General features: G+C 42.7%; 1 protein-coding gene across 7 annotated transcripts; it reads left to right on the forward strand.

Moving 5' to 3' along the window:
- Positions 1 to 920: 920 nt before the first annotated feature.
- On the forward strand, positions 921 to 23,358 carry FBXO38 (F-box protein 38). Of its 7 annotated transcripts, none has more exons than XM_082063271.1 (23): positions 935 to 997; positions 2,850 to 2,955; positions 3,506 to 3,691; positions 4,551 to 4,684; positions 5,816 to 5,979; positions 6,406 to 6,571; positions 6,923 to 7,060; positions 7,368 to 7,505; positions 7,923 to 8,016; positions 8,438 to 8,568; positions 8,888 to 9,058; positions 9,307 to 9,449; positions 10,305 to 10,527; positions 11,156 to 11,275; positions 12,345 to 12,524; positions 13,838 to 14,539; positions 17,575 to 17,675; positions 18,425 to 18,527; positions 19,525 to 19,691; positions 20,040 to 20,185; positions 20,999 to 21,102; positions 21,361 to 21,474; positions 22,725 to 23,358. In XM_082063271.1, exons 3-23 carry the CDS (start codon positions 3,564 to 3,566, stop codon positions 22,901 to 22,903), a joined length of 3,546 nt encoding a protein of 1,181 aa, XP_081919397.1. In that variant the 5' UTR covers positions 935 to 997; positions 2,850 to 2,955; positions 3,506 to 3,563; the 3' UTR covers positions 22,904 to 23,358. The 7 variants fall into 7 exon arrangements, with proteins under 7 accessions (XP_081919398.1, XP_081919402.1, XP_081919397.1 ...); XM_082063270.1 differs by having other exon boundaries at positions 3,550 to 3,691; XM_082063275.1 differs by having other exon boundaries at positions 3,550 to 3,691; positions 4,567 to 4,684; positions 5,892 to 5,979.
- Positions 23,359 to 23,916: the final 558 nt, after the last annotated feature.

Raw genomic sequence — 23,916 nt, forward strand, 5'->3', positions numbered from 1 at the left:
TTTCTCTGTGACTCACTCAGCAAACTCAAAATAAAAACTTACTTCGTTACTTCAGGTTTCACAACCGTGTTGTGGTTTATTCTGAGACGATGATGAAACCAGTGATTTTGCGTGTTGGCCTTCACAAAAAATAAACCACAAATAGTCCGTTTAGTAATAAATGAGCTTTGTTAGCCAGTTCATTGGGGGCTGCATGAAAAAATGGGCCTTCAAGATGTTTAGTAAATAGTGGTGGTGGGATTTTTTTGTTTGTTCGGGTTCTGTTTGTTTTTCTGGGATCAGCTCAAACTCGCTCATGAAAGGATGGCCCCAAATGCTGCAAATACACCACGGCCAAGGCAGCTACCAGGGCTTGGGGCTGAGCTGGAGCCTCTGCTGGTGACATCTCGCCATCACCTCCCAGTTCATACAGAGCTGCAGGCTGGGGTGTAACTCCAATAAACTCCATTTCTCTCCACGTGTGTGCAAAGGGACATCAGCGCGGTCTGTGAGCTGGTTTCACCCGCAACACCCCAGCACGCCTGGTGGCTGCTGAGCCAGAACTCCCCACCGACCTTCCAGGGCTTCCTCAGCTCCTTCCAAAACACCCCATGTCTGTCCCTGTACCTCAGCCCGCAGTCAGTGCTCCCAGGGGTCTGACACGGGGGGCTCTGCCCTGTCACACGGCTGCTGCCACACGTCCCGCCAGCCGCCTCAGGGGTTCCGGGGCTGCCAGGTCTGACGGAGCCGCGCTGGGAGCCGCTGCCGGGGCTGCGGGGGGAGCTGGCGGCAGCTCCACCGCCATGGCGGCCCCGCTCAACATGGCGGCCGCGACACGGCCCTCCCGGGGCCGGCAGCGCGGCCCCGCCCCTCGCTGCCCACAACATGGCGGGGCGGGGCGCGCCGGAAGTAGCGCCGGAAGCGCGGCGGCGCTGGCGGAAGGGGACGGGCAGGAAGCGGCTGCCGGGGTGAACCCTCCCCGCCGCGGCCACAACAACAGGGCGGCGCTGAGGGGCAGGTAAGGGGCCGGTGCGGGGCGGCGGGGGCTCAGCCGGTGGGGCTCGGGGAACCGGCGATTGCCGGCCTCACACCCCCTCGCGGCGACTGGGCCTGGCGCGGCGGAGCGGGGCTGCTGTCTCCCTGCGCCGGCCGGGGCTGGTTGCCCGGCCCGCTGAGGCCGTTCCCGGTGTGACAGGCCCGGGGGAGCTGCCGTCCCCCTGCTGCTGTGGGGCCGAGGGAGCCCTGGGACGCCGCCTTAGGGGCCGCCCCCCCCGGCTGAGGGCCCGGCGGCGTTTGGGCTGTGGGGAAACCTGCTTCTGTATCGCTTATCTCAGCAAAAATAAACTTGTTTTTTTTCCTCCTTCTGCCATAAGGAAACACCCCTCTTAAATTAGCGCTTGCCAGGCCGTCTTTAGCCGTTCTCTCCGCGTTTTTCTCCGAAGCGGGGGTTTCTGTGGGTCTCCCCGGGGCTTTTTAAGCTTTTTAAGCTCAGTGTCAGCAGCTGCTGCTGCAGAAGGTGCCACAGGGAGCTGCGGGTCCAGACAAGAGGCTCCTGAATTCGTTGAGAAAAGTGAAACTCTGCTTTTCCATCAGCCTTATTAAATATCTGAAGGGTTGTTTTTTTTGAAAATGGGGTCAGCTTTGTAATGTAGGATGAGATGTTAAAGCAGCACACGTTAGCTTAAAAATAGTACCAGGCTGCACGTGTCTGTGCAGAAACTGGTGCCCCAGAAGAGAGTGGGTCCTTCTTTTCCCCTTAGTGGCAGGAGCCAAACTGCGCTACGGGTCAAACTCAGTGGGCAGGTTGTGCCCAATGCATTTAAATCTTACAGGAATTTTTAGTTGTTTTCCTAGTCTGTTTGTTAATATATTTTTTGCTAACTTTATATCACGATCCTCTTAAATGCTGTTCTTTAAACACTGCTGTATTGTGCTCCGTTGTGTACCTGTATCAATCTAGAATTTTTTGCGTTGTGTTCTGCTCTCTGTTCAAATGGAATGGTCAGGTAACATTCTCTGGGAATGTGTGGGATATTTCAGGAATTCAATCAGGAATACTTTCATTGGAATCCAGTCCCGTAAGTAGTTTGAAGTCAATTTTGGACTTCACGAAGCTGAACAACATTGCAATGCGTTATTACAGATGTACTGAACCTTTCCAGTGTGTACCAAAAAGTGTCGAACGTGTACAGGCAACAAACTCAGTGTCTCTAGCTGGAGAAGTCCTGGCCAGTCCAAGGGACCAGAACTGTTTCTTGCTGTTCACTGGCAGAAGGTGCTAATTTAGTTATTTTAATATCACTATTTTAAATAAAATTAATTATAACAACATCAAGTTGTTAATTTAAAACGCATACAAAAATGTGGGAAAGCACGTGTTTTTAGATCACGGTGAAGCTATCAATATTTCAATTGTTGTGCCAGCATATAAATCATTTGTGTTGGGGAAGGCAAAACTTTTCATTTCCATGAAATGAGGTATTTGTTTTGTCTCCTCAGTTGTCACTTCCACATAACGTGAAGCAAACATTGCAGTACGTTTACCTCACAGCGAATGCTCTAACAGATGCATCTCTGATAAGTTTCCCAAAATATGTCTGTCTTTTTTTTTTTAAAGCTGTTTCTCCTTGTACGCTGAATTTTGGTTTTCAACCTGTTAAACAGGTTTATGAGTTAATGATGCTTTACCTGCCTCCCAGCAGGCATTCCTCAGCCAAACAGCACTGAAGACATTTCTCATGCTGTTCATCTGCATGAGGTGTTAACTCACCTATTCTAATATTAACATGAAGGTCGTATTTATTTTAGTTACTTGTTATTGTAATCGATTTGTATGTTTTTAAGTAAAACATGTGTTGTTGTTATTGCAGTCCTCCTGTGCCTGTATGTGTGCTGCAGGAACAATGTAGACACGAACACATACATTCAGTAAAGGGAAAGAGGAGAGGAAATCCTGCCCACTGCTGCTGAGGCAAGGTCGTTCAGTTTTTCTGGGGCTTTGATCTTTAACTAAGCAACATGAATATTTTATTTGATGTTCTAACCTCTAAGAAGAGTTAGTTTGAGGACCTTTAATAGGGCATTTTTTGGGAACGATTGGTAGGAGCCTGTTTTTTCTGCTAGACAGAGGCTGTGGGCTTTCTGTTTCGGTGGAACGTGTCTGGTTGGGATGTGCTTGGTAAGCTCTGGCGTCCCCACACAGCTTTCCTGTGATTCGTCTTGATCTAGTAGTGTGTGAATGGGATCTCTGAAGACATTTCACTCAAAAGAATTGGTCTCTTATTAAGTCTGTGGTGATTTTCTTCTTTGTCAGGTTTCCTTAGCTCAAAGAGACTTTTGAGTTTATCTGATAATCATCAGGCTCTGCCTGAGACCTCCCGTACTAGGCAAACTACAACTTGCTGGAAGATTTTTGCTGTTTCTTAGTTAACTCAGTTCAGCTCATTGGCAGATTTTGCTGTGGTTTTTGGTAAACGAAGCTTAACTGGTGTGTCCTACTGTACTCTCTGTCTCTTTTCTCTTTCAGTTGCACTGAATTTGCATAACATTGTGAACATTTCCTTTAATCAGAAATCGTTTCAATTATGGGTCCCCGGCGGAAAAGCATGAAGCCAAGCGCAGTGAACAGGGACGGCTCCCAGTCCACCAAAGCTGATGAGCCAAAGGACTATATGAACCAGCTCTCTCATGAGGTGCTTTGCCACATCTTCAGGTGAGCAGCTTGTCACAAGTTAAATGATTGTTTTCTGGTATTTTTTTCCTAACCTTACCTGCATTGATGCTTGTGTCATATAGTCTTCAGAAACTATAAAGGTACCACAAGTGAACTGGTGGATAAAAAGGGGTGAGAAATGGTTTTTCAGTCGCAGAATTCATTTGGATACTTTGAAAATTTATGTGAATGTCGTGAATGGTAGAATGAAGAAGAAAAAAAAAATGATTTCTTTAATTATGTTTACAGGTGTGTGGTAACAAATGTTTAAATATTGATTTTGGTGCAGAAATGTATCTCAGGTATTCTGTAGCTAAGGTGCATGTTTTGAAATTGTTGCATCTGCTTCATAGAGTGTGGAAGGGAACTTGAATGAGTATGTAGTGTTCCCTACAGCACAGTCCTTCTCCAAGATGTTCACTTGTGCCTATTATATTCAAAACATAACATCTTACTGACAAGTTCTTTAAAAATAGTAGCTCTCCAAAATGTTTGCAAATTGAGCATGCTAGTGTGGGCTAGAAAGTGAAAGTACTGTTAATTAAACCATGTAGAAAGTATTGTGGCAAATGGTTTGGTCAGCAGTATTTAGTAGAGAACTAAAGCACCTCTCCGTTTTAATATTATATTTGTACCTTAAATACCTTATATTCGGTGTCAAAAATTGGTGAGTCATTCTGCTTAGCAAAATTTCACGCTGCATTAAAGTACAGTCTGAAAATTCTGTTTGAATTCATGTTGTTAAGTGTTAGAAATACATGAATCTGTGTTGTCATGCTTGGGATGTTCTTTAGTTTGGACAAACTAGAAAAGGCTCCACCTTTGATAAATCAGAGGGCTGTTTTTTCCTCCCCCGAAGGTACCTTCCCTTGCAGGATATCATGTGCATGGAGTGCCTGTCGCGGAAGCTGAAGGAGGCGGTCACGCTGTACCTGCGCGTGGTGAAGGTGGTGGATCTGTGCGCCGGCCGCTGGTGGGAATACATGCCCACTGGTGAGTGACGCGTTCGCGGCATTAACGTGATGTTGAGCAGAACTGCCTGTGCTGTCCTGCTGTTTATCATGACGCATACAGGGTACGTTTCCAAAAGCAGTAAAAGGAGTTCGATGTTGAATTCCTTTTGACTTTTGTGAGATTTTGAGTGACTTCCTTGCCTATGTGGTTTGGAAAATTTATCTGTGTGTGTATATATATATATATATATATTGGATATTTTTGTAGCAGAAATGGGGATTCTCTGTAGCAGTCTGTAAATACAATCTGTGTTTGTCTGATTATTGTAAGGGAGTTAATCCAAGGGTTAATCCAAGAAGAGGCTGTTTGCATGCAGGCAGGAAAAAATACAATGGAATGAGAGAACAACTCATCTGCCAACACTTAACAATGTAAGAATAAATAAGTTTTGATGTCACACCTCGAGCCACCTTCAGATCAATAGATAAATTGGGCAACCTAGGTCAACCCTGTGAGTATTAGGATTTCTGTTGGATTTAAATTACACTGCTGGGTTTCGTTGGGGGAGAGCTCTAAAATGGATGAATTCTAAAAGTGAAGAGGATCTGCAAAGTTAGATTTGATAGGGGCGCTGTCAGGTAGATGGTTAGGCCTCACCTAAGGTGGATGTAAATACAGGTAACTTACTAGTTTAAAATCCTTTTTATGTGTTGTCTCATGTAGAGTAAAGTAATCCTTTGCTTTAAGAAGCTGTCTTATTTCTTTGAGAATTGTGGGTGTGGTGGATAGTGATGAACTGCAGGTAACTCATCCAGCTGGGCATTTTTGAGCCATGTAGTTGATAAATAGAATTCCAGGAAAGACAGAGATGCAAAACCTGACAGTTTGCAGAGGTGCTTCGTCTGAGAAGGGAGAAAGTATAGTTAACCCTATAGCCGTGCAGTTCCCTGGAGGAAACCTGTAGAAAGGCTGCAAAATTCAACGCAGAAGAGTATGTAGGCCATGATTTCTAGAACCTGGAAGTAGAAGACAAACTATTGCATCATTGATTAAATCTTCTGACATTGTAGAATTTAAACTACCATATAAAGAGAACAAGATATTTGGCTTTGCCTTTACAGCTGGGTGTCTGCTGTCACACAAATACCAAGTCTGTTGTTGTCATCTTAGGTTTCACTGATTCCAGTTTCCTAACGCTGCTGAGGAAGATGCCAGACATTGAACAACTTTATGGTCTTCATCCCAGGTATCTTGAAAGACGCAGAGTCCGTGGCCATGAAGCTTTCAGCATTCCTGGAGTTTTAGAGGCTTTGCAGGCCTGTCCAAATCTGCTGGTGAGTGGTTCGGCTTGAGAGAAAACCTCCTTCAGCAGCTGGGAAGTTGCATGTTAACAGAGCAAAAGAAACGTGGCAAGGACTCATTATTGTTTCTAGTGCCTTGTGTTCGGACCTGGGCTTTGCTTTCAGATCTGGCTGTGCAGAGTAGCAGTTAATTGTGACCATATCTGCAAACGTGCAACTCATTTGCAAATGACTACTATTTTTAGTTGCACCAATGGGAATCACAGGTGCTCTGAAGTCCAGAAATGAATTAAAACTCTCATCCCTCTGCTTTTGAAAAGACAAGTCTTGCCACAATTTTAAAGTGAAATAACACATTGCATTCTGTATGGTGTGTTATTGAGAAATTAACATTGTTAAGAGGATTATTGTTGCTTGAACTGGTGTTATAGAGCGTTTGTTTTACTTCCTTTTATCCAGGGCGTTGAGACGTCTCATTTAGAGCTGGTGGAAGCTATTTGGACATACATGCCACAAGTTCATATTTTAGGGAAGTTTCGTAATCGCAATGGTGCTTTTCCAATTCCTCCAGAGAACAAGCTGAAAATTCCTATAGGAGCTAAAATTCAGACTTTGCACTTAGTAGGTAAGTGTTTAATGGTGAGGTAGTTGGCTTCAATACAGGTGAATTTAAAGGCTTTGAAACTCCTCAAGACTCTAATTCTTTTAAGACAGGGAATTGGACATGTGGCGTTTTTTAAATACTAGTAGCTATATATATATCTATATCTGATAACAGGTCTAAAGGGCAGATTCTAAAACACTCTGTTAACAAACTGAGGTGGAGAACTTGGGTTCAAAATGTGTGTAGCTTTTCTTACATACCACATAGCAGAGACTTCCTTTTTAAAGCCAGAATGTTAATCCAAAGACATTTATCCTTGAGTTTATAGTTTAAAGCTTGTTTAAAATGTTTGTTTTGTTTATATATTATTAGGAGTGAATGTCCCTGAGATTCCTTGTATCCCAATGCTGAGGCACCTTTATTTGAAGTGGGTGAGACTCATCAAACCACAGCCTTTTAAAGATTTCCTTTGTATCAGCTTACGCACTTTTGTCATGAGGAACTGTGCTGGTAAGAGGGATTCATGTATGGAGGGGATGTTTTATCATATAGGAAATGTACTGATTCTGTTAAAGCCGCAGAGGCACTTACTGTAAGCGGAAGTCTTAGAACACAAGATTCTGAAGACAGTCGTTGTTTTACTCATGGTGTTGGATAGAAATGTATCTCTCTCCTGTACTTTATTTGGTGCTATGTAGTTATGTTGACTTCCTGTTCTAGATGGATATTTGTGGACATTTTAAAATTATTTAACATGATACGTTCAATGTTATGAAGTGAACAACCTCCCATGTCTGTATTGGTTTGATTTGTGTAGGACCCACCAATTCTTTGAAGTATGTTCCTCTAGTGACGGGCCTGGCTTCTGCTCGAAATCTGGAGCATTTAGAACTGGTTCGTGTTCCGTTTCTTGGAGGACTTATCCAGCATGTGGTAGAAGATAGTTGGAGATCAGGTAGGAAATCTCATATCCCTCATACTTAAAAAGAAAAAAAAAAAAGCAATTACTGGAGGCCTGTAAGCCTAGCTTTGTGTCTATAGTGTATCCTTTCCTGATTATTATTTTAAAGGTTTCAAGTTTGGAACTATGGTTATGGTGCTAAATAGAGCTCTGTATTGAGTATTATTTTGATCTTTTAACTGTAATCAACTGTAATCAACTCTCGACTGATAAGCTAACCTTCCAGTTGCATTTGTTGGTGAGTGGAACCTGCAGGACTGGAGGGGAGCTGGGTGCAAAGATGTATTTTATTAATTTGCTAAAACAGCTATGTTTTGTTAATTCACTTGTCAAGACAACGCTGGTGGAAACGTATAACGCTTAAGGTTGTGGTCTGTGACTGAAGTGAAAGAATCTTTTTTTATCTGTTAGGTGGTTTTAGGAATTTGCACACTATAGTTCTGGGAGCTTGCAAGAATGCACTTGAAGTGGATCTTGGCTACCTCATCATAACTGCTGCGCGAAGGTACGGGCCTTGGCATCTTCTTTCCCCATTCTCCTTTTTCAGAGTATCTTAGTAATGAAGTCCAAGAATGTGAAGAAGCAGAACAACCTTCAAAAATTTAAGGAGTGAGCATTTAAATTTTATAGAGCAGGAGTATTCTGTGATTAAAATAATAGGAGTTATATCTGCTTCTGAGTCACTTTGTGTCATCAGCTGCCACCTTAGAGCTATGTCTGAAAAGTGTGGTGCTGTTAGTCTCACAACTCCTATATTGCTATGGAACTACCAAATCCTGCCATACAGACAACAGATATCCTATTAATCCTGCCATTCTTGAAAGAATATTTACATTATATTGCCAGAAGGCATCTTCTTGAGTGGTTTCTATGGCAATAAAGTTTTGGCGTGTCTTCTAACAGGAACAATTTTTAATTGCATTTAGGTTGCATGAAGTGCGGATCCAGCCTTCCTTGACCAAAGATGGTGTTTTTTCTGCTCTGAAGATGGCTGAACTGGAATTTCCACAGTTTGAAACTCTTCATCTAGGATATGTTGATGAGTTTTTACTACAGTGTATGACATTTTTTATTTGCATAAATTAGTTGACAAATATAAAGATTAAATAAGTTGCGTGTTTTCCATCACTTTCTAAGAGTCACTAAAAAGAATATTAATGTACCTATATTGAGGCTGCTGATCTCATGCAGCCAAATATGTTTTTATTCACTTCCTGAACCTCTCACTGAAGTGGGGAAAGTCTCAGCTTTATTGAAATGAAGTAATAATCTTACCCATTTTGCAAAATTGGACTAAACCAGGGAGTTAGAAAATTATGCTGTAAAAGGCAAGTTTCTGAAGTTTACTGCTATGTTTGCTACTATCTTTTTCTTAGGTAAAATGACGAATGGAGACTTGGTGAAGTATGGCTTGGCTGATGTGGTTGAAAATCCAGGAATTATTACAGATATTGGTATGAAAGCTGTCAATGAAGTTTTTTCTTGCATCAAGTACCTCGTCATTTACAACTGCCCACATCTACATAACCCAAATAATTGGATCACAGGTATTGCACACCTTTGAAATGTTAGAGATATTGCATGAACAGCTGTGATATCAAACGAGCAGTTTTCTGCTCATAGTACTGCTGGTTCTGTTTCTTAGTCAGTCCAGTAGATGGTGCTTGGTTTGGAACTGTAATGATGCTGGTAGCAGTCAAAATGGAGATAGAGAAGATGCCTCTCAAATCTGGAAAGGGTATAATGAAAAGTGAGACAGGAATCCTTCAGGAAATGCATCTCTTCTCTTCCGCAGATCATTCAAGGTGGACCCGACTGGTTGACCTCACCCTGGTGCGATGCCACGCGATAAAACTAGATTCTTTTAGTCAGTTCATTGAGTTATTGCCAAGCTTAGAATTTATTTCTCTGGACCAGATGTTCCGTGAACCTCCTAAGGTGAGTCTTTCAGGGAATGGTTTTTCGTTGTTGCCAGCTCATTGGAAATATGGTGAGCTCCAGCTCTTAAGCATCCTTTTAAATGTAATTAATTAAATATCCTGGCAAATAAATTCCTTTGGTTTGCAGCTGCTATTATGATGTTAGAGAGAATGATGCTTCTGCAGGTGGGAGCAGTGGCAAGGTATGACCTTGTATGAATATGTGACCAGGAAATAAGACCCACGTTGATTCTGTGTTTCTGTTGAGGTGTCTGCTGCTACTTCATTTTGCTGCTCCTTCTTATATATCTTTTTTATACTTAGGGATCTGTTTACAATGCTAAGGGTTTTTTATGATTTTGCGGTGGGTGTAATGGGGCTGCTGTTCCCCTGTTGGAGTGCTTTCGGTGCTTAGCAGTTTTATTTCTTCGTGTTGTCCCTTTTCCCGCACTGTAACACAAATATTTGTAACAGTTGTAATGAAAATGGCCTACATAAAAACCTGCTTTCTTTGGTCATTAATTCTGTCTTGGAGCTGCCGTGTTCTGGGAGGGCTATATAATCTATTTGTGTTGATGTAACATGGTCTCATAGCGAATGAAATATGATCTAATGGAATGAGATGCTGTGGTTTGTGGAGTTCCCTTTCAGTAGGAGTTCACAGAGGAGCGTGAGCTCTGGCCACCGAACTCAGGCTGGAGCTGTGCAGTGTGTAGCATGGGGACATACCGGGGACAATTTCCCTGTTCTTCACGTGCATATTGTTCTGCTACCCTGGCTACTACCGACTGAATGCCTTTTCTGCTGGCCTTAGGGTATGTTGTCAATGATGGGTCTGTGTTTTCAAATCTCAACAGTTGCTCTTTGTTTTCAGGGTTGTGCTCGCGTGGGCCTGAGCGCAGGCACAGGAATTGGTGTGTCGTCTGCCCTGGTCAGCAATCAGAACTCTAACAACGACAATGACAACAACAATAACCACCAGAATAACAATAATCCAAACATCCACCACAACAATCACCAACACCCAAATGACCAGAATGAGGAGAATGAGCTGCGGCAAGATGGTCAAGCTGAAGAGCAGCAGATTGCAGCTGAGGGTAAGCTCTGATCTTTGCGAACCTTTGGAGGGAGTGGTTTTATTTGAATTGCCGCTTACCTAGAGTGTTAGAGAAGCTGTGAATATACATCAAAAGCTTGTTGCTCGTTCAGTTCCTGCTATGTAACTTCTTTAATCTTTTGGAAGGGCTTTCTGCACCTCTCTGATATCTGCGTGATACAAGCTATCTTTGTATTGTCAGTATGGATCTTAACCATGTAGAGTTTCAGTGTGATACCTGTGAAAGTGGGAAGTGTTTTCAGGGCTCCTCTGGTCAGAGCTGGGAGTACATCAGTGTCGGATGGTATATTTTAGAACTTTCCAGCAAAGGCAGAAGTTGTTGGAGGCAGCGACTATGTAAATGCTGCTTATGCTGCTCAGTTCAGTAGAACAAGACTTTTGAGGAGGAGTGGAAAATTTGGGAGAAGTAAACCCCAAAAGTTAGACTGGGGCCTTGGCTAAAGAGATGTAGGAAAAATCTGAGAGACTTTGTGCAGCCTTGGGACTCACTGAAGGAATCAAGGCAGCTGTTACTTATGTCCTCATGATTCTCTGACTCTCTGTGGGTGCCAGCTGAATTCCTCCTGCGCTTGTGTTTCCTCTTCTTGACCTTACCTGAATCTTTCCAGCACTGAATGAGATGGAGGAGGTGGCACATGAAGAAGGGGTGGCTGCCGGACTGGGACAGAATGAGGCCCCGGCTCACAACCAGGCTGTTGTTCCTATGGAGGTCGACGAAGAGCAAGCAGGTGACGTTGGTTTGGGGAAGGAATTATCTTTTGATATCCCCTTCTTTTGAGGGGTTAATCTTTTCAGTGTAAGTCTGGTTTTGGGTGGTTTTCTTCAGCTGGGTTGCCTGGTTTGGAATGGTGATGCCAGCACAGCTTACTGCTCTGAAGAAATCTATTCTGGTTTAAAAGTCTATTTTGCAGTCCTTGATCTGGAGAAAAATATCTTGATCTTAAAGCCTTATTTTTGTGCTGACTGTAACAAAAGACTCAGAAGGCCTGAATGAGCTTGTTATGTTCTGATGGTGGTGTTAATGGCCTTTTTTAACTGCAGCATGTGGTTTCTTTTGTGCTTTTTTTCAAGCCAAAATAACTTTTTCTGGTGTTAATTTATTACATTAGTGACACACATTAGTGACGTAAGGCAGTCTTGATTCCTTTTATAGTCGCTATTTACTGGAGAAAATAATTTTCCACTAAATATTCCAACAATGTGAAGTAACGTGCGCACATGCTGGATCTGTTCACTTTTTCAAGATAACTCCTGAAAAGGTTCATTCCTTGTGTATCCACAGGCAGAGATGTCATTGTAGTTGTTTAATGCCTTTGGTTAGTAGCTGACAGGTCACTAACACAGCACATTTATGCTGAAGCTTGATAGTTCAGTGCTTCTCCATCCCAGTTCTACTGGTGGGATTTAGAAGGATAATTGCAGGTGTTCTGACCGACATTTGTGTCCTTGTGGTGGAGTTTTCATGGGCTGCTTATAATATGTAGTTGTGCAGTTACTCGTAGTATTGCGGAAGAACCTTTAAGCCGTTCTGAAACAAAGAAACATTATGGAAAACCGGTGGTTTGTCTTACCTTGTGACACTCTTCCCTTTCCAGACTAGAATGCTTTAATGCTGAAATGCAGTGTTTTGCTCTTCTCATATTTGGATTTTAATGAGGGAACCACAGAATGGGTGGCTTAACTGAACCAAATTAATCTCGTGCTGCTTTTTCAAGCAGTTCTAAAAGTTCTTCAGCCTTTTAATCCTTACTTGGCTTATTTTTACTGGAACTGTTGGCATTCTTCTACTGTTTTCAGGACCCAGTGGCATTCAGTCCGTTGTAAAAGCAACACCTGTTACTGTCCACGATTCAGACAGTGAAGATGAGGAGGAAAATGTGGGGTCTTCAAGAGCCTGCATCTCGAACAGCGTTGCACAGAACTACTCAGACGGAGAAGAGAAAAGCAGAGATCCAGTGGAAAGGAGGGAGACTTCAGGTGTGGAATAGATGGGTTCCTGGGCACTCCTGAGAAAAACTTATTCTTGAGCTTCAGTCTTTCCCTCTTGTTCAGTTCTATTTCCAGCTTTGTAACAGGCATGCTTGTTTCTTTGGCCCCTATTCTTTTCTTCCTGTTAAAATCTAGGATGGAGGTGTAAGGACACATGTATCTGAGCTCCAATCACACAGTTGCTGTACAGAAACACAGAAATAGTGGTGCTGCACTGCTCTGTGCACAGAAACCTGCAGCTCTTTTGGGTTTCTAAGTACACAGAATGTATCATTCTATGAAGCCAAATTTGCAGCTGTCTATACAATTAATCTATCAGTGCATTGCTGCTGAAACAAAATGTGACTGTTGGGGCAAATCCCGAAGAGTTGTAGCCATTTTTTGGTTCGTGGGGAGTGTCCTGGAGGGGGCAGTTTAAGATCTACCTCACTTTGATGAGAGCTGTGGAGGTTGCTTAGAATTCTCAGGGGATGCTCAGTACTGTCTTCTTCACTTCTGAACAACACTTACTAGTATAGCATGTGTATATAGAGGAGGAGGAGGAGTAATATGTGTATATATATATAAAAGTATGACTTAGTCGGTGGTCTAGAACTTCATGGTGGTATGGCAACTGTAGAAAGATGGAGAAAAGGATGTTCACTGTCCATTACATCTATATGCTGTACATCGCAGCACTAGGTCTGAGTCCTGGACAACATCCATAAACTTTTGCAGTGCCAATCATGTTTTTTTGGGGCTTAGTTTACTGTAATTAGCTGAGAAGATTAAGACTGGAAACATTAAGTTCCAATTGTGATTTGGACACTGTTATGGTGTTCTATTCATCTGTAGACTGGAGCCTGTTACCCATTGACACCACTTTCCATACCCAGCAGAGGGAGCTAAGGATTGCGATTGAAAGCATAAACTTTAGTCCTGTCTCTGTTACTATTTAATTCCTCTGGCTTATTTCTCATATTTAAGAAAACAGAAGCATATTATCAGTATTTTTTTGTATTTTTGTGCTTTGGCCTTTTTAAGCAGTTAGCTGCGTTGTGAAAACGTGCAATTATGTATCTGGCAATTATGTACCTCATTTACTGACAAACCCCGCCACATCACTCCAGAAATAGCTGCAAGACATGACAGAGATTCAGCAGCTACTGGAAATATTCTGAAATCCCTTAACATGCGAATAGCAGCGTGGTCCTAACAAGATTTTTCATTGGCCTCTAGGCTGCCTTCTGTGTCGAAGGAGTCTGGAACTTGCTTAGACGGTGTATGATGTTGTCTCCTTGTTCTCTCTTGAACTCCTGCAGTGAGCGGCAAAGGCAAGACGCCGCTGCGGAAGAGATGCAGCGCCAGCCAGGCGGGGCAGCCGAAGCCGCTCCACGCCGAGGAGAGCAGCTGTGAGAAGGGCTGTCAGGTAACGAGCGAGCAGATTAAAGCAGACATGAAAGCAGCAAGTGACATGCCCGAAAGGAACAAAAGCAAAGATTCTTACCCAGGTTGTAGTAACGCTACAGGATCAACGGGAACATCCAGCTCCTGCGGTGCTGTTCCTCCCAGCCCTGACTGCGCACAGGCGGCCAACAGCCCCTGTGCTGGGGCTGAATCTGGGCGCTGTGTCTGCTCGCCTTGTCAACACCGAGATTCCAGCAAGAGAGACGCTGAGGAGAGCTCTGGTTGTTCCAGGTGTTGCTGCTACAAGCCGCAGGATGCGCAGCAGAGGACTAGTGGGTCTTGCAATGCGGAGTGTCCGTCCACGAGCGGAGCCTGCAGGAATGGACCAAACAGCGCTGCTGCCGATTTTGCACTTAGGACTCTGCCCAGCTGTGGGCCTGCAGGAGGGCCGAGTGACGAGAGGACTAGTGGGGGTGCCTGCGGGCCCGCCAGGGACGAGGAGAGCAGGGGCTCGCAGCCAAGGGGCTGGGAGATGGAGCTTAAAGAAGAGTATCCTCGGCGACCACTAACGAGAGCTAGAAGCAAACTGTCCCATGTCCCTCTGGTGTCCGAGTCAGGTATGACCTGTACGCATATATTAATTTCTGAGCAAACTACTGTGCTGGCATGAGACAGTATTGAACAACTGCAACACCCACAGATAATACTGAAGTTTAATGTGAATTTTATTGGTTAATAATGTAAAACTAAGTGGTTTGCCAAAGGGTCAGGATGTTGATGGAACAGAAGTGCCTGAGTTCATTGCCGTAGCCAGGTGAAATAACAGGTCTCTGAAAGAGTGCCAGTGACTTTTCTCCATGCAAGTATTTCTGTATGTGTTATCCGTACATACTGAACAGTGTTTGATTTACTCATTTGAAAACCAAATGCAACTTCTTTTGACAGCTTCTCTCTTCCTGTGAAGGCTGTTATTCATTGAAACATAAGACTGTCTCCCCCATTAAAATTCTCCCTTTAAAAGGAAGAAGACAGCAGGTACGCTCAGATCTTAGCAAGAAGGCAAAAGTTAATAACTGATACTTTATCAACCAATAAAGAAAACCATAATTATAATTGAGCCACGCTTGTGCCCCTGCATATTGGATTCTACTTCCAAGTGTATAAGGCGTGGTGATCAAACTTGTTGAAAATTGTCTTTTTGTAAAGTAGGTTCATGCTTCACATCATGTAAAACAACCAAAACCATAAAATAAAACCAAAATCCCGAAGGGCTGGAACGAAGCCAGAGATGTTGGGAGAAAGGAATGAATGTGAGAGTGAGAGTTGTTGTTTCTTCCAAATATACTTGCTTTCCAAAATACTCACCTTAGTCTGACAGAGCACACTTTGTAATTGCCTCATATCCAGGATTCTTCGCTGAGAATTTCTGACAAGTCAGATGAAACTGAAAAATGAGAGGTGGTAGTTAGGGAAGTGTGTGCACTGGAGGCAGAAAGGACTGATAGCAAATTCCTATCTCTGTCAACATGGAATGATTCAAACCCGGCATGTCCTGGTGTCTTTCCACTTTCTCATAATGTTCATGAGTGTTAACAAACCCTACGTCGCCCAGGAGATTTTTCTGTAGTGAGATGCATCTCAGATGGGAGAAATGATCTTGCTATTAAATTTAAAATGTCTGGTTTCTGCTCTGCTCCATTATGACTGGTAATTAGTCTGTAAAAAACAACATGAAATATTTTCTCTCTATCCTCATCCATTACCAAAACATGAAGTCAGTCAGATGGGAGTATTAAATTAGGGAATCTTTCTGAAAGGATCTGTTTTCCGTTTTGGTTGTTAGGAAAACGATCCGTTCTGCTCGTGCAGAAGAACGTCTCAGTATTCCCTGTATTTACCCTACACAAGTCAGAACTGCTTTCCCAGCTCATACAGTTCCCTATATCTTTGTGCACTGATTTTCTTCTTTGAAGCATCAGATGTTGGCTGATGCTTGAGGCAGAATGTGAGACTTGATGTGTCACTTTAAAATCTGTATTTAATACGTAGGGCAGTGAGGTTTCTTCTGCCTGGCTGTTCCAGTGCTGTTGTTCACTAGGGTGGGATATACAGCTCGTTAGTGTATAACCAGGATAGGATATACAACTCATTAGTGCATAACCTGAAAATGCTTTGTTACAGAGTTGGAAATGCCGTTCAATAAATAGTCTAAAAATGTGCCGTGGATATGACTGCTTTTTGTTATTCTGGCATAATGACTTTGTGGTTTTCGGCTTCTGTAACAAACCCATGTTTGATAGTAGAAATATTTTCTTTTCTCTTAAATGATTTACTCATATTAAACGATGGAACAAGTCAAAAATTAATACAGTGAAGTTTTAAAAGCATGATCACCACCGACTGGCTAATGAACAACTGGAGTGTGTAATGTTGATTTTTACTTAGGAAAAATGTAAGCCACACTTTTTCTTGTAGTAAAAGTTTGGGGTTTGTAACTTTAGTTTGCATTCGTAGTGGAGCGAGCTTTCCACATTTTATAAACCGCGTGTTATGTTAAACCTTCTGTCAAGGTTTCTCGGCCTGGGCTGCACCTTGAACAGTTCCACACAGGATTGGGAAGCTTTTCCCATCACAGAGCCGGGACGGGTTGCACTGTCTGCAGATATTCTGGGAACTGCTGGAAAATTGCCCTGGTGATGACGATTTGTGGGTCCCCAGCTGAGTACTGAATATTATCTATTTCCGCCTGTGAATCCCCTAAAGCAATGGGCTCGTTGGCCAAATGAATGTCTTGTGTTACATATATATTGGTGGAATTTGATGTTAAGTAGGAAAATATATATTTTTTTTACAGTTACTGGTAGTGTAGCATGGGGTAGTTCATACATAGTCTCTAATATTTTGCGCTTCTATCTTGATCATGAATCTTTGTGAATGTGCCGTATGTTTTAACAAAAAAAGTCAAGGGAAGCTTAATTTTGGTAAAATGATTTCTCGTTTTGGTTTGTTAATCACAGAAGATTAATTGTAGGGGTTTTTTTCTCTTACTGTAGGCAGTGTAAGGGTGGTCAGCTATCACCATTTCTTTTCAAAGCCTCATCTTTTAGAGCAAGCAGGAGCTGGATGTCATGGGTGCATGAGATGGAGTAAGAAGCAGCTTGGGAACATCAAAGTATCTTATACCTGGGAATCCTTTGCAATATTAGGAAAGACTTAGTGACCTGGTTATAAAGAGCAGACTTTCAGGTAGATGGAGATGATTATTTAAAACATTAAAGCTCTTTTGGTTCTTGTATTTGTCAAGAATGTTCTGTTTGCTGTGGAGAACCAAGTGTAGTGTAACAATTCACCTTCTGTGCTTGGCTCCACATCTTTCTGTGATGTTGAACTTGTAGTTCAGCATTCCTGTGTTTCCATCTATGAACAGCCCACCCCCTGCCCCAAGTTATTTAGCAGGAATGATTCTGAGCAACAAACCTGAAAGTGGTTTTTGCGCAAGGAAAAAAGATGTAGTTGTTTTCAAGCCAGACAGGTATTTTGATGTGCCTATTTGAGAACTAGCTGTTGTTACTGGCCATTTTCCGCTAGGGAATGCCTTGTTGTCTCCTGCAATGGAAACAGAGGAAAGATTGTTCTGGTTTTCTGTTTGCAGAGGTGGCCAAGCCAAAGCCACGGCAAACCACAAAGCGGAAAAGGACAGCGGACAAGTCCACGAGCACGAGTGACCCGGTTATTGAAGATGATCATATTCAAGTAAGGTCTCTTTCCTCATCTGCCACAGGTTTCTCAGCTGGGGGTGCTCACGGATGATGATGGGGTTACGCAAACTTGTCTTGTGCGCAGAGCCAGCTGAGTTCTGGCTGAGGTTGCTGCTCTCTTTGGTCTTAACTGTATATATGGAATTTCTGTGTTAGGTGCAGTGACACTCTTGACTCTGGAAAGAGCAAAGTATAAGCTAAAGCTGAACGTGAAGTTTGCCAGATGCTCATGGCTATAGCGCTGCACGAAGTCCTACGTGATGTGCAGGGAAAAAGTTCATTCTCTGGCATTTATTTCTGAAATGCCAGCGTGCTGCTGTTAAAAGAAACGTGGGGCATGGAATTGTATCTCTGGACAGAGCAGCTCAGCTGTTACTTTGCAGGATGGAGGTTCTTTTAGTATATAAGTAACATGAGTTAATTTTCAGTGAATATCAGTCACGGAAGGAGAAATGGCGAGGTCTGACTGCCTGTGTTGCGCTTCCTGATGCGGCTCCTCTTAACCCGTGGAGTTGTTGTTCTGTGTTTTGTGATGTGCTGATCTGCAGGAAGTCTGGGGTTTTTCTCATTGCCTTCAGTAGCTCAGTTGTCTCAAATACCTGTTGCAAAAAGAAGCTCTATTATGTTGATTAGCATCCAATTAATATCCTTCTGTATCTGGGAGCATCTTTTACAATTCAGTTTAGTTTTTTTCTTTGTTTTTGCCCTGTAATGGTTTTTATTTCTTTTTTTAATTTTCATCAGGTTCTGACTTTGAAATCCAAAAACCTTGTTGGAATCACCTTGACCAACTGTGGAATAACAGACTTGGTACTGAAAGACTGTCCCAAAATGATGTTCATACACGGTATGTAGTCAATGCTAAGTGTACGTTCTCCATCTGGCACCAATAGAAATTTCTGAAATAACTGAAGTCAGCCCCCTGTGTATTTTGTATTCAGCAGCCGCTTTGCTGCGGATCAGGCTGATGCTTAGAACACCAAATATTGCTGCTTCTCAATTTGAGTGCCTCTTTCCTTATAAGTCATGGCAGGTTTAATGAGGATTAATATCTGAAAATCAACAGATGAGATTATGTGACAGTTGGGAAGATGAGATGTTTATTGAAGAGTAATAATAAAATAATTGGAAGTTGATGAAATGAGTTTCAGAGCACCCTGTTTTTTTCCTCGTTTCTTCCTGCTTCCGTAGCTTATTTAGCTGACACGAAAATACTGAACTCCTTGACATGATAAAGATCTGGTTTACATTATGGCACTTCAGCTGCATTAGATTCGCACGCCAGGGTGTGTGACCAGTCCTGGGCTCAAGCATTGTGTCATTTATTGTTTTCCGCAACATCTACACTAAATAAAACATTTTCTCCTGAAGTGAGGTATCTCAGCTTAGCAGAGAATGAAGAAATGATCTATTCATTTATTCCAGAATATTCTCAGAGCAAGGTTACTAGAAAGGAAGTAGCTTAATTTTCGTTGTATGGCTTCACATTACTCTCTACTTCATGCGATTTCTGAAGTCAGTGGTTTTCAGTTGTGGCAGCCCTAACCCATTTCAGGAAGAAAAAGCTTATCAGTAGATAAAGTTTGACACAGCCTTTTAAAGGGCTCTTCTTCCTGCATCACAAATTAAAAGTTTGATGATAATGTGGAAGAGATGAAGAGCCAGTCTGTTCCTTTGATATACTTAAGCTCCCAAGTATGCAAACTGCTTCAGTAATTGTCTGGTGCTTGCGTTTCTCGTTTACCTGCTTTTGAAACAGTTGACTTTGAAAATCTCTGACAGGAGGCTCCTGACGTCTTTTCAGTATTATATTGCTTTTAATCATTTTGTTTGCTGGTTTATAGCTACAAGGTGCCGTGTATTGAAACACTTAAAAGTCGAAAATGCACCGGTCGTCAATCGGTTCGACTATGCGCAGTGCAAGAAGTTAAACATGGATCAGGTTCTGGATCAGATTCTTAGGATGCCGCCGGAAAGAAACCGGATCATTTATCTTCGTCCAATGCAGCAGGTACACAAAAATCCAACACCTTCTGAGACAAATGCTGAGAAAGCGAATGTATTTTAGACCACTGTGTAATTTTATGCGAGTTTGCTTGCGTATTGGAGCTGTGAAACACATCAGAAAATAGACATTGGCCATCAAACTCCACTACGCAAGAACATGCATTGGCAAAGCTGCCCTAGGAAAGTTTTACTCCTCTTAATCTTGTACTTGATTATTTATGCTGTTGAAATTTCTTGTCACTGGACACGTTCCCCCAGAATTTGGGGGATTTGGTAGCTGTCTACTCTTGACTCCCAAGTCATGTCTCTTCGTTTCTCATGTTGACACGTCTTTGTTTCCTGCCTTTCACAGGTTGACACGTTGACTCTTGAGCAAAAGATATTTAGTGGCCCTTACCCGTACCATATTTGCATAATTCATGAATTCAGTAACCCCCCTAATGTCCGCAACAAGGTGCGCGTTCGGAGCTGGATGGACACGATAGCGAATATCAACCAGTGAGTATTTGCCCTTCGGGACCTTTACAGAATTCAATCTGATTCCGCAGCTACAGCGTCAGTCGAGCTGTAGACTTGCTGGTAGCCCAATTAAAAAGAAATGGTTCATTGGCTATTGAAGGTTGAGTTCTAGATGGTGCGAGGTAGAATTTCAATGTCAAAATGTATCTGATACAAAATGTCAATTAAAGAAACTTAACCATTTGAAAAGTACTGTGGAATTCTCCAGTTCTACTCCGTCCAGCCATAATGCAATGGAACGTGGAAGAAATCAGGATGGCTCAGGGGTATCTTTGAATCTGAAAACAAGTTTCTGTTATTAAAAAAGAGAGAGACTGGTTTAGTGCAAGAAATCACGCTACTTTCTGGGAGGATGATGTGCAATCGCTCTCAGTTCCGTACTGAGGAGCAGAACTTCCCAGCAGCAGGGAACTGCAGACAGTTGCTCTCATGCTGCTGTTTTAAAGCAGTGGGTTTGTTGTTCTTGTTCACTAAAATGACTAAGAGAACAAATTTACTTGTGAAGTTTTGTTTAGTTGCAGCTATGCTGGATTGTTCCGTACAGATAGAAAGCTGTGCTGAAGAGGTGGGTTAATTGGTGTCTCATTTAAATGACACATATTCTCTGTGGTTACTCTCCAAAGTAAAGGGCTTGCACACCAAGTTTGTGGGAGGGTCTCAGAGGAGTGTTTCTGTGTATTGAGGCTCATTAAAGGAAAGGTGGTATAACAGCATTTCCCATTTGGTTTTTCTTCCTCCTGCCTTCACGTTTCCTATCACTACTGGCCGTAATCTCTTCCTCCTTCTCTCTAGAGAGCTCATTAAATACGAGTTCTTCCCTGAAGCTACACGAACTGAGGAAGACCTGAAGAAATACACTAAGTACCCTTGGGGACGAGATATTTACACTCTGGAAGGTGAGTGTTTATAGAGAGCTGAAAGCTGATGATCAGTCTCTTGCTGAGGTCACTAATTTCACATCAAGTTACAAGAGACATGAACCATTATTCTTGCGAGGGAAGCGCAGGACCTTTGGCCCAGACTGGGGGAACTGGCAGGAGGAGTGACCTGCATTAGAGACCAATGCGTGTGATGTCGGTGAAGTTTGCCTGATGAAGAGTTTTGATGCTGCAGGAGTGACCTTGTCCTCTGTGTGCGCTCCTCCTGTCTCGTAGGCATTGTGGACGGTGCCCCGTACTCCATGATCACCGACTTCCCCTGGCTGAGGTCTCTGAGAACAGCCGAGCCAAACAGCTACGCTCGCTACGACTTTGAGGATGATGAGAGAAGTGAGTAATCTGTCTTGATGCATTCAAAGAACTTTAACTTGTTGCTTGCTCCCAAGCTGACAATGCATTCCTTTAGTTTTCAGTTTTCTAGTTCTTATGGTATTTTTGGTAGTAGTTGTACTTGTAGCAGAGTGGGGAGCTGAATGAAGAGAGGGTCCAGCACAGGAACGGGCCATAGCACTGAAAACAGTGAATCAGCCAGCTGGAGACCCCCAACACTGACAAAATCAGAGCGCCTGGGTGGTGCTGAGCCTGAAAATGTGGTGGGTTTGTCAGACCCAGAAGAGCAAGTGCATTTAAAACACACACCAAACACATGTTGTGATGGGTGGGCCCAGCGATTCGTGTTCGGTGGAGTTCCTGGCGTTACTGGTGATGGCCCAGCTGGGCCGAACTCTCAGCTGGACCGAACGCAGCAAAGCGAGACTCAAACTGGGGAGAAAAGAGGAAACAACTGGACTTGAAAACTCTGGAATAGAAATTATGGGGGTTGGAGTTTAGCACAGATGTGCCTCTTTTTATTTAAAAACTTGTCGTATGTTATAGTGAGCAGCTCCTAGGGGCCAATTAAGAACCTTGCTTGGTAGCAGGATAAAAAATACGCTCTTCCACTATTTAATTAGGAAAACCTTGGAATCTCCTTCATTAGAGATATTTTTAATTGATATAATTTTGGATATTCTTATTTAGCTTCATTTCAATGGAATGAAGCTCAAGAGGATAAGGAAAAAAATCTTTTTTGGCTATACTTCTCTCTGATTGTTTTTCTTTTCGTTTGAAACTAATTCATAGACTTAATGCTTGTAGTTCAGTGTGTAGTCTGAATTATAAGAAAGATATATATTTGATTTAAAAGAGTAATTAGATTAAATATGAATTTAAAGCCATAAAAAATAAAGAAAAGATTGCTGCTTTATCCCTAATGGCTCCTGTTTATGAAACATGTGAGTGATCACTGCAATGGACAACCTGAGTAAGTCTCAGGGAGGTTTTGTCATTCGCTGAGATTCCCTTCACTCGCAAACATATGGACTTTGTGTGCACTAAATGAGTATTGGAGCTATTTAAAGGTTTTGATGTGGGGAAGGCAGAATACATTTGCTGCTTCAACGAAATTCCTTAAGCGTGGTTGCTCAACGGAAGATTTTTGTTTGCTTTGTTTTCCAAGACTTGTTTCATTCAAACCAGATTTGCTTGTGAATTTCTTCATAGGAAAGACTCTGCTATTCATTCTTATGTGCCTTCCACAGCTACTATTTACGCACCGCGGAGAAAAGGACAATTGTCTGCGGACATCTGCATGGAGACCATAGGAGAAGAGATCTCGGAGCTGCGGCAGATGAAGAGGGGCGTGTTCCAGCGCGTGGTCGCCATCTTCATCCACTACTGCGACGTCAACGGGGAGCCCGTGGATGACGATTACATCTGAGCGGCCCCCCGACCCGGCTCCTGCGGCGCCGACGGGCGCTGCCGCCCGAGGACACAGTGGATCCTTTGGGAATGCAAAGCATTTGCGTGAAACACATACGTAGCAGTCGCTCTCGCACGGTTTGGAAAAGAGTATGTAGTAAATGTATAATGAAAAGTAAAAATTGTATACTAAGATATGTACATAGAGGAAACAAAAGAAAAACTTCCTAATACTGAGACTTTATTTCATATGTTTATACAATTTAATTTAAATTCCATTTTAATGAAGGCCAATAATTAGGAACAGGGAAGAATATTTTAATTTTCACCCCATACAATTCATAGCAGTATTTTTTTTTTCTTATGAACGAAATCCCATTTGCTGTGTTCAAAAGAGTCACCAGAGTCTCTCTTAATCTGTGCCTTTTTCTTGAGCATTTAAGAGTCCGGTCTGAGTAAACATGTTGAGCACAATCTTTGTGTCCTGTGTGCAGTTTTTAAAGAGAGAGAATTATTCTACAGCTGTTGCAAAGAGGCCAGAAGCAGAATAAAGTGGCAAAGTTGGTGATCTGTGGTCGTTCCTGGAGTTCGTTAGAAACACTTCTTGGGAAAGAAAAATCCCACATTTAGCACGTTGGAAACTGAAGTGACATTCTAAAGCGTTTTGTACCATTAGATTTCCTTTTAATAGCGCACTTAACTCTAATATGAAAAATAAATTGCGAATTGTTGGTTCCACTCTTTAACGTGAATCTGCACACAGTAGCTGGCTCAATGCTGAATTTTCCCTTAAGCCAGGCAGGAAAAGGGATGTGTAATTGCGTAGTTGTAGCTGTGTTGTTACAGGAGCCATCTGACTCAGACGGAGCTGTCAGGCTGATTCATGCTTGCTCAGGAATGCAGATTTTTCCATATGGTCAGTAAATATTGCTGCTCTTTGCCCCTGTATATTGTATATGCCCCTGGTTCCCACCTTATCCATAGATGTTTTGTGTGGATGGCCGGAATTTGCTGCAAATGGCACGTGGAGGT

Source organism: Streptopelia decaocto, assembly GCF_964273445.1.
Source record: "Streptopelia decaocto genome assembly, chromosome: 12".
Classification (NCBI taxonomy): Eukaryota; Metazoa; Chordata; class Aves; order Columbiformes; family Columbidae; genus Streptopelia; species Streptopelia decaocto.